The following is a 13,518-nucleotide window of genomic DNA, read 5'->3' as shown; positions in this document are numbered from 1 at the left end:
TCACAACATATCTCTTAATGCATTCCAGAACAATATTTGCTTTTTTTGCAACAGCATCACACTCTTGACTCATATTTAACTTGTGGTCTACTATAACCCCTAGATCCCTTTCTGCCATACTCCTTCCTAGACAGTCACTTCCCATTCTGTGTGTGTGAAATTGATTGTTCCTTCCTAAGTGCAGCACTTTGCATGTCTTTATTAAACTTCATCCTGTTTACTTCAGACCATTTCTCCAATTTGTCCAGATTATTTTGACCCTATCCTCTAAAGCAGTTGCAACCCCTCCTAGCTTGGTGTCATCTGCAAACTTAATACGCTTACTTTCTATGCCAATATCTAAATCTTTGATGAAGATATTGAACAGAACCGGTCCTAATACAGACCCCTGCGGGACCCCACTTGTTATACCTTTCCAGCAGGATTGAGACCTACTCTCTGAGTACGGTTATCCAGCCAGTTTTGCACCCACCTTATAGTAACCGCATTTAAGTTGTATTTTCCTAGTTTATAGATAAGAATGTCACGTGAGACCGTATCAAACGACTTACTAAAGTCTAGGTATACCACAGCCACTGCTTCTCCCTTATCCACAATGCTTGTTATTCTATCAAAGAAAGCTACCAGATTGGTTTGACATGATTTGACAATCAAGTGGGTTTCCTGGGTGAAGAGGAGAAACTGGGCCAATTGGCCCCTTCTCTAACATGCTTGTACACTAATGCCAGAAGCCTAGGGAACAAACAGGAAGAATTAGAGGCCCTGGCAGAGTCACACAAGTATGAAGTGGTTGGAATAACGGAGACGTGCTGGGACAAGTCGCATAACTGGAGCACGGTCATGGAAGGTTACAAATTGTTTAGGAAGGACAGACAGGGGAGAAAAGGAGGAGGAGTTGCACTCTATGTGAGGGAGCAGTATGATTGCTCAGAGCTCCAGTATGAGGAAGGAGAAAAATCCAGTTGAGTGTCTTTGGGTTAAGCTTAGAGGTGGAAGTAACAGAGGTGATGTTGTAGTTGGTGTCTGTTATAGGCCACCAGATCAGGGAGAGGAGACATATGAGGCTTTCTTCAGGCAGCTTAGTGAAGCTTCCAAATCACAGGCCCTGGTTCTCATGGGAGACTTTAACCATCCGGACATTTGTTGGGAGACCAATACATCAGCACCCAGACAATCCAGGAAGTTTTTTGGAGAATTGTGGGGATAACTTCTTGGTACAAGTGCTGAAGGAACCAACCAGGGGCCGTGCGCAACTTGACCTGTTGCTCACAAACAGGGAAGAACTAGTAGAAGAAATAGAAGTGGGAGGGAACCTGGGCTGCAGCGACCACGAGATCATAGATTTCAGGATCTAGATGAAAGGAAGAAGGATGAGCAGTAACATACAGACCCTTGATTTCAGAACAGCAAACTTTGACGCCCTAAGAGACCAGATGAACAGGATCCCTTGGGAAACGAAGAGGAAGGTGTAGCCAGACAAAGTCTCCCCCTTACAAGCCAGCTTGCTCGTAACAGAAGGGGAAAAGAGTTGAAGAAAACTGGAAGTATTTTAAAGTGATCTTACTGAAGGCACAGGAACAAACAATCCCACTGCATAGTAAGGAATGCAAACATGGTAGGGAACTAGCTTGGCTTAACAGGGAAATCCTTAGTCAGCTTAAATTCAAAAAGGATGCATACAAGAAATGGAAACGTGGACAGTTGACTAAGGAAGAGTATAAACATACAGCTGGAGAATGCCGGGCAGTAATCAGGAAAGCAAAAGCACAATTGGAACTGCACCTGGCAAGGGATGTGAAGAGTAACAAGAAGGGTTTCTACAGGCATGTGAACAATACACAGATTATCAGAGAAGGTGTGGGACCATTACTGGATGAGAGAGGTAACCTAGTGACAGATGATGCAGGAAAAGCTGAAGTACTCAATGCTTTTTTTGCCTCAGTCTTCACGGACAAAGTCAACTACGACCGTCATGGGGAAGATGATGCAGTATGGGAAGGTGGAGGGCAGCCACCTGTGGGCAAGGAACAAGTTCTGAGCTATCTAAAAAAACTAGATGTTCACAAGTCCGTGGGTCTGGATTTAATTCACCCCAGGGTACTGAGGAAATTGGCAGAGGTCATTGCTGAACCTTTGGCCATCATCCTTGAAGGCTCTTGGAGACTGGGGGAGATACCAGATGACTGGAAGAAGGCAAACGTAGTGCCCATTTTTAAAAAAGGAAAGAAGGACAATCCAGGGAACTATAGACCTGTCAGCCTTACCTCAATCCATGGGAAAGTAATGGAGGGAATCCTCAAGGAATCCATTTTGAAGCACTTGGAAGAGGCAAAAGTGATCAAAAGTAGCCAACATGGATTCACCAGGAGCAAGTCCTGCCTGACCAATCTAATTAGCTTCTAAGACGAGGTAACAAGCTCTGTTGACATGAGGAAGTCAGTAGATCTGATATACCTTGACTTCAGCAAGGCTTTTGATACGGTCTCCCACAACTTTCTTCTCCATAAATTAAGCAAATATGGATTGGATCCTTGGACTATAAGATGGATAGAAAGCTGGCTTGATGGTCGGGCCCAATGGGTAGTGGTCAATGGCTCAATATCTGGATGGCGGTCTGTTTCAAACGGAGTGCCGCAAGGCTTGGTTCTGGGGCCGGTGTTATTCAACATCTTTATTAATTAACCTGGATGGAGGGACTGGGTTGGATCATCTAGACGTGCCCTATTTCAGAAATCAAACTGGGGGAGGTAGATACATTGGAGGGTAGAGAAAGAATCCAGAGGGACGTGGATAAATTGGAGGACTGGGCCAAAAGAAATCTGATGCAGTTCAATAAGGAGAAGTGTAGAGTCCTTCACCTGGTGCAGAAGAATCCCAAACATTGTTACAGGCTGGGGACCGACCTGCTCAGCAGCAGTACAGCGGAAAGGGACTTGGGGGTTATGGTGGATAAAAGGCTGGATATGAGTAAACAGTGTACCCTTGTAGCCAAGAAAGCTAACGGCATACTGGGGTGCATTAGGAGGAGCATTTCGAGCAGATCTAGAGAAGTAGTTATTCCTCTTTATTCGGCACTGGTGAGGCCACATCTGGAATATTGTGTCCAGTTTTGGGCCCCCCAGTATAAAAAGGATGTAGATTTGCTAGAGCAGGTTCAGCAAAGGGCAACAAAAATGATTAAGGGTCTGGAGCACAAGACCTATGAGGATAGGCTGAGGGATTTGGGCTTGTTTAGTTTACAGAAGAAAAGACTTGGAGGTGATTTAATAGCAGCCTTCAACTTTCTGAAGGGGAGCTCTAAAAAGGAGGGTGAGAAACTGTTCTCAGTGGTGTCAGATGGCAGAACAAGGAGTAATGGCCTGAAGTTGAAGAGGGAAAGGTGTAGGTTAGATATTAGGAAAAACTACTTCACCAGGCAGGCGGTGAAGCACTGGAATGCGTTGCCTAGAGAGGTGGTGGATTCTCCATCCCTTGAGGTTTTTAAGTCCCAGCTGGACAAGGTCCTGGCTGGGATGACTTAGTAGGGGTTGATCCTGCTTGAAGCAGGGGGCTGGACTAGATGACCTCCTGAGGTCCCCTCCCAGCCCTATGATTCTGTGATTTATTCTTTGCAAATCCATGCTGGATGTTCCCTATCAGCTTACCACCTTCCAAGTGTTTGCAGATGATTTCCTTAATTACTTGTTTCATTATCTTTCCTAGCACAGAAGTTAAACTAACTGTAAAGTTGAACTGTAGTTTCCTGCATTGATCTTATTCCCCTTTTTACAAATGGGCACTATATTTGCCCTTTTCCAGTCTTCTGGAATCTCTCCTGTCTCCCATGATTTTCCAAAGATGATAGCTAGTGGCTCAGATACCTTGTTCATCAGCTCCTTGAGTATTCTAGGATGCATTTCATCAGGCCCTGGTGACTTGCAGACATCAGACTTTTCTATTGGATTTTTAACTTGTTCTTTTTTTTATTTTATCTTCTAAATCTACCCCCTTTCCCACTAGCATTCACTATGTTAGGCATTCCCTTCTTCAGACTTCTCAGTGAAGACCAAAACAAAGACATCATTAAGCATCTCTGCCATTTCCAAGTTTCCCGTTACTGTTTCTCCCTCCTCACTGAGCAATGGGCCTACCCTGTCCTTGGTCTTCCTCTTGCTTTTAATGGCCATGTCTACACTAGCCAAAAACGTCGAAATGGCCATGCAAATGGCCATTTCGAAGTTTACTAATGAAGTGCTGAAATACATATTCAGCGCGTATTAGCATGCGGGCGGCCGTGACGCTTCGAAATTGACGTGGCTCACCACCACGTGGCTCATCCCGATGGGGCTCCTTTTCGAAAGGACCCCGCCTACTTCGAAGTCCCCTTATTCCCATCTGCTCATAGGAATAAGGGGACTTCGAAGTAGGCGGGGTCCTTTCGAAAAGGAGCCCCATCGGGATGAGCCGCGCAGCAGTGAGCCGCGTCAATTTTGAAGTGTCGCGGCCGCCCACGTGCTAATGAACCGCTGAATATGTATTTCAGCGCTTCATTAGTAAACTTCGAAATGGCCATTTGCATGGCTATTTCGAAGTTTTTGGCTAGTGTAGACATAGCCAATGTGTTTATAAAAAGTCTTCTTGTTTTCCTTTACGCCTGAAGCTAATCCGAGCTCCTTTTGTGCCTTTGCCTTTCTAATCTTGCCCCTGCATTCCTGTGTTGTTTGCCTATATTCATCCTTTGTAATTTGTCCTAGTTTCCATTTTTTCTATGATTCCTTTTTTATTTTGAGATCATGCAAGATTTCCTGGTTAAGCCAAGGCGATCTTTAATATGCAGCAGGATAGCTTGCTTTTGGGCCCTTAATAAGGTCCCTTTGAAAAACTGACAACTCTCCTCCATTGTTTTTCCCCTCAGTCTTGCTCCCCATGGGACCCTACCTACCAGCTCTCTGAGTTTACCAAAATCCACCTTCCTGAAATCCATTGTGTCTATTTTGCTGTTCTCCCTTCTACCCTTTCATAAAATTGCAATCGAGATGTTTTGATCAACATACACAAGGTGACATCAAGGGGCATATTAACTTGTTTGTACCCTGGTATAAAGATGTCTCTCAGGAGGAGTATTTCTAGCCAGCAAAAGAGGCTGTGGAAAGTCCCTGTCACTGACTGAGCTGCATCCTTTGACATAGGCATACCTGTGTTAGTACAGTAAAACCCCTATTTACATTATTTCAATTTATGCAGTACTTGGATTAATGCACGCCAAAATCCTTTGTGGCGGGGAGCCGGGAACTAGGTGGCTTCCAGCTCTCCTCTGCTTGCAGTAGCTGGGAAACTGACCAGCACTGCTGCACTGACCAGTTTCCTGGGTCCCAGGAGCGGCAGGGAGCTGGGAACCAGGGAGCAGTCTGGCTCCCAGCTCCCCTCTGCTCGTGGGAGCTGGGAAACTGACCAATGCAGTAGGAGCAATGCTTGTCAGTTTTCTAGGTCCCTCAAGGAGGGTTTACTGTTCCCCAGCAGTTTGAGGAGCCAGGAAACTGACTAGTGCAGCAATGCTGGTCAGTTTCCTGGCTCCCTAAACTGGCGCGCGAAATTCGACTTACAGATGGTTGCCCAGGAATGCTACCTATGCTAAGTCAGGGGTTTACAGTATCCTTGTAAAATCTTCCAGGTGCTAGTGCCTGTGACTTCTAACAGGCCTTGGGTCATTGGGTGGTTAGCTTGACTTCTGGCATGTTAGCTTTCTAAACAGGGCTGGAGCAGCACACAGAGAGAACACACATGTAGCCTAACATCTGTCAACATCTTACTACAACATATATTGAAGTAAAGCCCAACAGGGACCTCTCCAGCTTCTACCAGGCTTAGGTAGCACTTGCCATAAGCCAAATGGTAACTGTCACGAGACATTTAATAGTTCAACCAAGATCTTATTTTTTCAAGTGTAAACAGTTAATAAAAAGCTTGAGTGCCTCAATGTTAGTATTTCTGTCATGGATCTGTTGCCTTAGACTTTAGTTATCTCACTGAATATTGTTTTTAATTGAAATGTGGCATCCTCTTTGTCCTGATGCAGATTTAAAAAAAGCCTTCTCCAGAGTAAAACATACAGGACATTATGGAACTATTTGGATATAAAAATTAAAAATGGCTGATAAAAAGCCCCATTTTTACCCAATTCTTGTTATAGTCTCTTATTGATATGGTGACCAGATACCTTCATCCTGTGGGACTGGTCTTGGTGTGGGGGTGTAGGCCCACTGTTCCAGACAATCCAGATGAAAGCATGCCTTTGTCCTAGTTTCACTAGAATCCTGAACCTACTGGAAGAGAATAAGCAACTGCCACACCAACAAGTTTGGATTCTGGATCTCCCGAAAGCAGATAGAAAGGTGGCATTGTCAGCCCTTCCTACTTTCATCTCCCTTGTCAAAACATACCAGAGATTGGCGTAGATGGATCAGGAACTCCCCTACTCATATGCCATCATACACACAGCTCAGAAATGACTACCCAAGGTCACTAGGATCTAATCTATACAGAAGCAGTCAAGTTACCTTTTCTATCTGCCTCTTGGAGATCAGACCCACAGTTTTTAGGCTTTAGAGAAAAGGAGTTGCCTTCAACTGACATCCAGAATTTGGCCCACGTTCTAAAGCACCATCTCCCACTCTACCAATGAGGGCTCCATCAATCCCAGGCTCATACAGCTGCCATTTTATGTAAACTGCAGATAATCTTTGGTATTCTTGACCCAGGCTCCTAAGGCCTGTCTACGCAGCACTCTCCAAGCTTCTTGATAGTTTGCTGCAGCTTCCTTGTACTCCCAATATGTCTCCAACTTCTTCTCCCTGATAGGAAATACACCACAATTAACAAATTTCAGTTTTCTTATTAACAGACAAATTCATCCTTTTTGGATAAAAGTCCTGAGAGAGACCAGTCTGAAGTGATTGCTCTTCCTGACACTCAGCAAACAGGCCATCCTACAAATACTAATTTGTAATAATTGTGTAGGAATAAACGGAAAAATGGGAAAAAGACCTACAACCATCCTACCTCAGACTCATAGACTAGCAGACAGCACACCTTGCCTACCAGACCTCTTGTCAAAACTGGATAAGCCTGAGAGAGATCACCTGCTATCTGAAGCTTCCTAAGTTTTTGGGAAGATGATTAAAGAGCTCTATGCTGTGAAGAAGGTAAGGTTTCTAGACACTTCCTTATTTTTAGACGGTCCCTGGGTCTAGAAAGGAAGATCTGTTCAGTTTTCTCCAAGGTGGATCAGTAAATTCTGCCCGAGTATGACCTGCTCCTACCTCACCACTGATCTCATGTCTTTGGACCAGCAACTGGATGGGGTCACTCTGTATGAGCATAGTACAACAGACCGAGTGATGTCAGCCATGTGGGAAAGCAGCAAGGCAGAGTCAGTGGGCATTATGAGGAGACTCACATTCTGGAGGGACGGAATTGGTCTCATTTTGTTAAAGTACACAGGGAAAGTCTTAGCCAGAATGGATGAAGTTCAATGTAATTCTTTTTTTCACTCAAAGGCAAAGAAACTATGATGGAAAAATGGAATTAGTCTTTACTCCTCTGCCCAGTAGGCATGAAAGAGGCACAGCAGGACATTGTAAGTTTGCTTAGCATCCTACTGAGATGCCTGTCCCAAAGACACTAGCCATTGCATTATAAAAGGCATGGACTATACCACAACATGCACACCACAGGATGGCATTCAGGCATTTACAACTTGCTTTCACATACTTCATTGCTATTCTCTTTAGGTTATTTGCAGTACCAATGAAAGCTACACTGCAGCTGTGCCCTTCAGAACTCATGGAAGATTACAACTACTAACCTTCCAGCATGAAAGAGCCCCATAGTGATCAGCTAGACCATGGAGAAAGCAAACTTCAGGAGACAATATAGATCAAAAATGGTTCTGGGAAACAGCTATGCTGTGCTGTGCCATGCCTGTCACAGCTCAGATTACAGAGCACAAAAGCAAAGGCAAAACAAAAGTGTTGCTCTTTTAGGGACTACCTACACTGCATGCTCCTTAAGGCAGGGTGCAAAGCACATACACTACACACACCAGCAGCACCGGTTTATGTAGAAGGGTGGGGTTGAGGCACTGCTTCAGCAAGTAAAGAGATATACAAATACCTAGGACACATACCTTACATGGCTTACTGCATATGCAAGCAGTTCCAGCGCTGTCTGTACTGCTATTTTTAGTAGTGTAATATTGGACTTCTAATCAGACAAAACTGAACATCCTTATCCCTCCTTGAGGCCCCCATCTCTTTTCTGAGACTCTGCCCTGCTCACTCCATCCACCTTCACTGATTCATTTGCACCAGGCTAGAGCAGTAGACTGTGGTGCAGGAGGGCTGAGGGCTCAGAAGACAACTGTGGGTGGGGACAGCATCCGCAGTCACCTAGCCATGGCCCTGCCTAGGAGGTGGAGGGACATCTTGCTACTTTCTGGGAGCCATAGGGAATCTGGGAAGGAGCCTGCCAGTTCCGCATCAGCCAGATTTTTAAAGGCCTGGCTGGCAGCACTGACCAGAGCTGCCAGGATCCTTTTTTTGATTTGGCATTCTGGTAAAAAAAAATAGACACCTGGAAAATGTAGTGGCCATTTGTTTCCCTGGTGCTGTAGCTCTTCCCCACTACGGGGAGCTGCTACAGTAGGCATGTTTAACTCAAAGCCTACTGAAGGCAACACAAACAAAAACTATACCTTTCAGGGCCACCAAAGAAAATGTACTTCTATTGGAAAGTCATAATTATTATAGATTATGTTTTAAGTATATTTTATAGTTTTTCAGTTCTTGTTTGAATATAATACAATAATTTTAATTGAGAATTTAACTTAACAATAAAATTCAATTAACCATTCATAAAATTTGAGAAAAGATACACCTAGTAGTAAGGGAAGGAGGAGACAGAAAACACGGATGATAAAAGCACAGCAGGGAGAAAAGCCAAAAACATCTTGAAGAAAGAAGGGGCAGATGATTTTGCAGTGAATACGCAAATCCAGCTGTCAGGACCGCTACATTCTATGGCTAGCTCTGCACTCTGTGCTGTCAGTTACATCATCTCTAAAAATGAGGATAACCTACCACACAGGAAGTCACAAGTTACCAACATGAATGAATGGGCTTTCAGATTTGTGGCTGGAACAAATAAGAGCAAAAGTTAATTTAAAGATGTGGTATCTGAGAGGAATGGAACTGACAGGCTCAGAGAATGAAGATTAGGGCTGAGAGAAACTGATCACCACCAACTTGCTGGTGGAACACTCCTGCTGTTATGTCACTAAGGGTACTTAAGTCAGAACATTTCCATTGTACAGGGTTTGATTTGTCAATCATTGTGCCCAGGTTTGAATGATGCTTTGGCTGATTTTGTATATTTCCCTCTCACCTTTGCACAGGGTGAGTACAACACAGTGAAACCCCTCCCCTGTCCCAAAAGCAGCCTCACCCCTCATATGGAGGTTACAGATTCCCCTTTCCCCCACCTCCTTTCAGTGAGCCACAGAAGACATCACAATCTAACATTTTTCTTCCAACATAGAGGAAACAGGGAGAGAGGAAAGGACCCCTGGGTAGGGGAAGGGGTGATGCGGTGAGAGACAAGGTCAGGATCTCTCAGCTTCTGTGGCTATTGTCCAAAATCCAGAAAGGTGGTTTCCTTTTCCACTGAAGGAAAAACATTGCAATCCCCTTCCCCAGTTTGACCCCCTACCCTCCAGTTTACACTGCAGTGTCCCCATGCTCACATATATTTCTCTTTATTTCATTTTCAGACATTCTGGGGTTTAAAATGCAATCCCCCATTATACTGCATTCTCCCCTACTTTCAGACTCTGGGGCTTGTATTCCCTGCCCCCACACACTCACTGCAGTGCAGCCCCCATTGCACCATCCCTGGGCCCCTTAAGGCTTGCACTGCCCCTCCTTTATATACTGGACCCCCAGGTCCCTTGAGAGTTGCACTGGACCCCCATCTGTACCCCCTCCCCATATTGCTCTGCCTCATGCTTCTCTGACTCTTGCTCTGCCCCCACCCATGGCTCACTACGTGCAGCTGCCCCAGGCAGGTGCCCCTCTCCATCTCAACCAACATGGATTTCACCACCCTCTCCTTAGAGCAGTCATACACCCTTCTCTGGCATGCACGAGCAGAAAGCGGCAGGACAAAACAGCAATCCCGGCTCCTCGGGCCGTCCATGTCCAGCATATGCATATTAAAACCCCCCTTGGCTCTCTGGAGTTTTAATATGCATGCACTGAACATGGACAGTCAAAGGAGCCAGGATTGCTGTTTGTCCTGTTCCCAGACCCTTCTGTGTGCCAGAGAAGGGTGTGCAATCAGACAGGCTGAACTTAGATGTTTTATTAAAATCTAGTAACAGCCTGCCAAAATGGGAGGGGGGGTGGGGAAGGAAAAAAACAACTTATTGGTTGGGCCACATGCAGCCCCCTGGTTGTGAGTTTGACATGGCTGTGCTAGAGCCTTTATCTACTGTAGGAAAAGGCTTTGGCAGGGGCATAGCAGCAAGGAAAGGCTCCTCATTCCTCAATCACGTACCCAACAGAGGCAGTGCTGTCATGCTGTGTCAAAGACACCCCAACCCCTTATTCCTATGAGGGATTGTTTACCCGCTCCAGGGACTCCAATCCTAAATTCCTTTAAATTTAAGCTTTCCTGATCTCATAGGCATAAAGGGATTTTGATGTCGATGGGGTCCTTTAGAAAAGAAACTCCATATGTAGATGAGCCAGGTGGAAGCAAAACACGACAATTTCAAAGTGCATGCTAATGAGGCACTGAATATTCATTTCAGCACCTCATTAGTATTTTGATCCGGTCATTAGCATAGCGATTTCAAAGTTTTTGGTAAGTGTAGACACAGCTGTGGAGAGATTGATTGTTTGCTCTGGGGACTCTAACCCTAAATTCCTTTAAATTGCAGGTCTCGGGGGACAGGGGAGGGGAATGTATAGGGTAGCCTAGGTATCCTTCATAATGACTGGTTGGCTTACTCTGAGCTCATAGGAATAAGGGGATTTCGATGTTGGTGGGGTCCTTTCAAAAAGGACCCCCATGCAGACGAGCCATGGGGGAGGGGAACGCGGCAATTTCAAAGTGCCGCAGCAAGCAGCATGCTAATAAGGTGCTGAATATTCATTTCAGCACCTCATTAGTATTCAATATGGCCATTAGCATGGCCATTTTGAAGTGTAGGCATAGCACACGTGATGTTACAATTAACTAGTGTGCACACATATCCTCCAGCTGAGAGACAGAGAGGAGAAAACAAAGGCGAGAACAGTAAAATACATTGCTGAACCTGGTTGGCATGGAGTCCCAAAGCCCAAGGAGTAGATACTGTTCGCGACAAGAGATTCATCAGCCTTCATAAGTAGCAGAAAGACCTGGAAACAGAGAAGGGACCTATGGACATGGCCCAAAGGATGTAATTGATTCCTTACAATCTGACATCTTTTTCCAAAGTCACCAAGAAGAGAATCAGAGGAACCATGGCAGAAACTTAGGAAGCGAACCCAAAAGGAGGAAGAGATGACCTGACGGCTATAAGAAGTGGCATCTAGGGAACATAAGGTAGGGGATACCAGGCTGCATTTGAAAGCAGAAGAAAAGAAGCTAGTTGAGGCAGACAGGAGATCTGTGAGAAAGGCAGCTAAATAAATGGGAGCCAAGAGGGACTGTTCGACATCTTGGAAATCAATTGGAAAAGTCTCATGATGAATCAGAGGCCAGAGAAAAGGATGAGAATATGTCCTGAAGGGTAAGTGGAGGAAGAAGAGGGGTTTGAAATTACCTGCTATAATATTTTGGTCAGTAGCAGGAAAGCAGCAGGACTGGCTCAGAGGAGAGCTGTACACACACTAAACTTGCATAGCCTGCATCAGAAAAACACTCCTGTCTGTCTGTCTGTCTGTATCTGCTGCACTGTGCCACAAGGAGAAGTCTGGAGACAGAAGATGACTAAGGACAAAAATGCCACAGGAAATTACAAAACCACAGGAATCCTGAAAAGGCTGTGGTGAAACTTATGTAAGCAGCACACAGCCAGTCTTCCAATCATGTGTCAGCATGCCACCATTGGGGGGTGGGGGTCACAAACCCAGATCCTATCATCCCAGTTATAAGGAAGACAGTTATGAGGAAGCAGCACTCCATGTGCAATGTTGCAACTAACAGGGCAAACCTTACCTTCCTTAAAGCAGGTAAATATCCAGCAGGGAGTGGAGAAGTGGTAATGGCTCTATTTGAACATGTCCACTCATCTAAAAGATATAGGGCTTGTCTACACTACCACCTTCCTTCAAAGGAAGGATGGCACTTAGGGTGTTGGGAGTTTACTAATGAAGTGCTGCCGTGCATAGGCAGCACTTCATTAAGCAAATTCCGCCCCCCACGGCAACTCCGAAGTTTTAAACTTTGAAGTACCAGCACACATGTCTAGCCACAGCGCACCCACCAGTACTCCTCCTTTTGAGGAGTAAGGGGAGTTCGAAGTTGCCCTGGCACTTTGAAGTATGGGTGGGTGCGCCGCGGCTAGATGTGTGCCAGTACTTCGAAGTTTAAGACTCTGGAGTTGCTGGGGGTGGGGGGGGGGGAGGATTTGCTTAATGAAGTGCTGCCTGTGCACAGCAACACTTCATTAGTAAACTCCCAACACTCTAATTACCATTATCAACTTGACAAGGTCCTGGCTGGGATGACTTAGGGGGGTTTGATGCTGCTTGAAGCAGGGGGCTGGACTAAATGACCTCCTGAGGTCCCTTCCAGCCCTGTGATTCTCTGATGAGCTTTTACTGGCAATTAGTAACACCTTTTACAGGCAATTAGTAACACCTTTTACAGTGGTTTTTGTGATGTGGACACTGTGCACTAGAAAATACATGAGACCCACCTAATCATTTCATAGACACCAAACAGCTGATAATTATCACCAGTGGTTTCTGTCTGTGTCAACACTGGTTGGCTTTTAATCCGGTTGTTTCTAATCCCTATTCACCTGAACTAGTAAGTCCCACAAAAACCTGTTTATATCACGGAAAAAGGAGACCTGTGGCACCTTAAAAACTAACAATTTTATTTAACAGGTAATAAGCTTTCATGGGTAAGACCCACTTCACCAGATCTGGATCAAAAAGAAAAATGCAGGGTGTGTATAGCCATGGGAGGGGACAAAGAGGAGGAAGGGGCAGGGGGAAGAAAGAGGGGCTGAGGGAATGTCACCTGTTATTAATCTGACCTAAACAAAAAGCAGTCAAGTAGCACTTTAAAGACTAGCAAAATAGTTTATTAGGTGAGCTTTCGTGGGACAGACCCACTTCTTCAGCCCATAGCCAGACCAGAACAGACTCAATATTTAAGGCACAGAGAACAAAAAAAACAGTAAGCGAGGAGGACAAATCAGAAAAAGATAATCAAGGTGAGCAAATCAGAGAGTGGAGGGGTGGGGCGGGGGGGAAGGTCAAGAAT

The 13,518-nt window shown here is 45.1% G+C and overlaps 1 protein-coding gene across 5 annotated transcripts in view; it reads right to left on the bottom strand.

The window, feature by feature from the left end:
* ADAT1 (adenosine deaminase tRNA specific 1) overlaps positions 1-13,518 on the bottom strand; it is an 89,368-nt gene that overhangs the window by 27,675 nt on the left and 48,175 nt on the right. For 3 of the 5 annotated variants that reach the window (XM_075008418.1, XM_075008413.1, XM_075008415.1), the window contains exon 10: positions 6,680-6,830. The exons of the other annotated variants lie outside the window; for them this stretch is intronic. Coding sequence is in view for 2 of the 3 variants with exons in the window: in XM_075008413.1 (XP_074864514.1) it covers positions 6,698-6,830 (133 nt within the window). In the remaining variant the exon portion in view is untranslated. Of the gene's footprint in view, positions 1-6,679; positions 6,831-13,518 lie in introns of those variants that run through there. 5 annotated transcript variants of the gene reach the window in all.

Source organism: Carettochelys insculpta, chromosome 14 (assembly GCF_033958435.1).
Source record: "Carettochelys insculpta isolate YL-2023 chromosome 14, ASM3395843v1, whole genome shotgun sequence".
NCBI lineage: Eukaryota > Metazoa > Chordata > Testudines > Carettochelyidae > Carettochelys > Carettochelys insculpta.
Note: the sequence above shows the minus strand (reverse complement) of the source record. Positions and strands in the feature narration are given on the sequence as shown.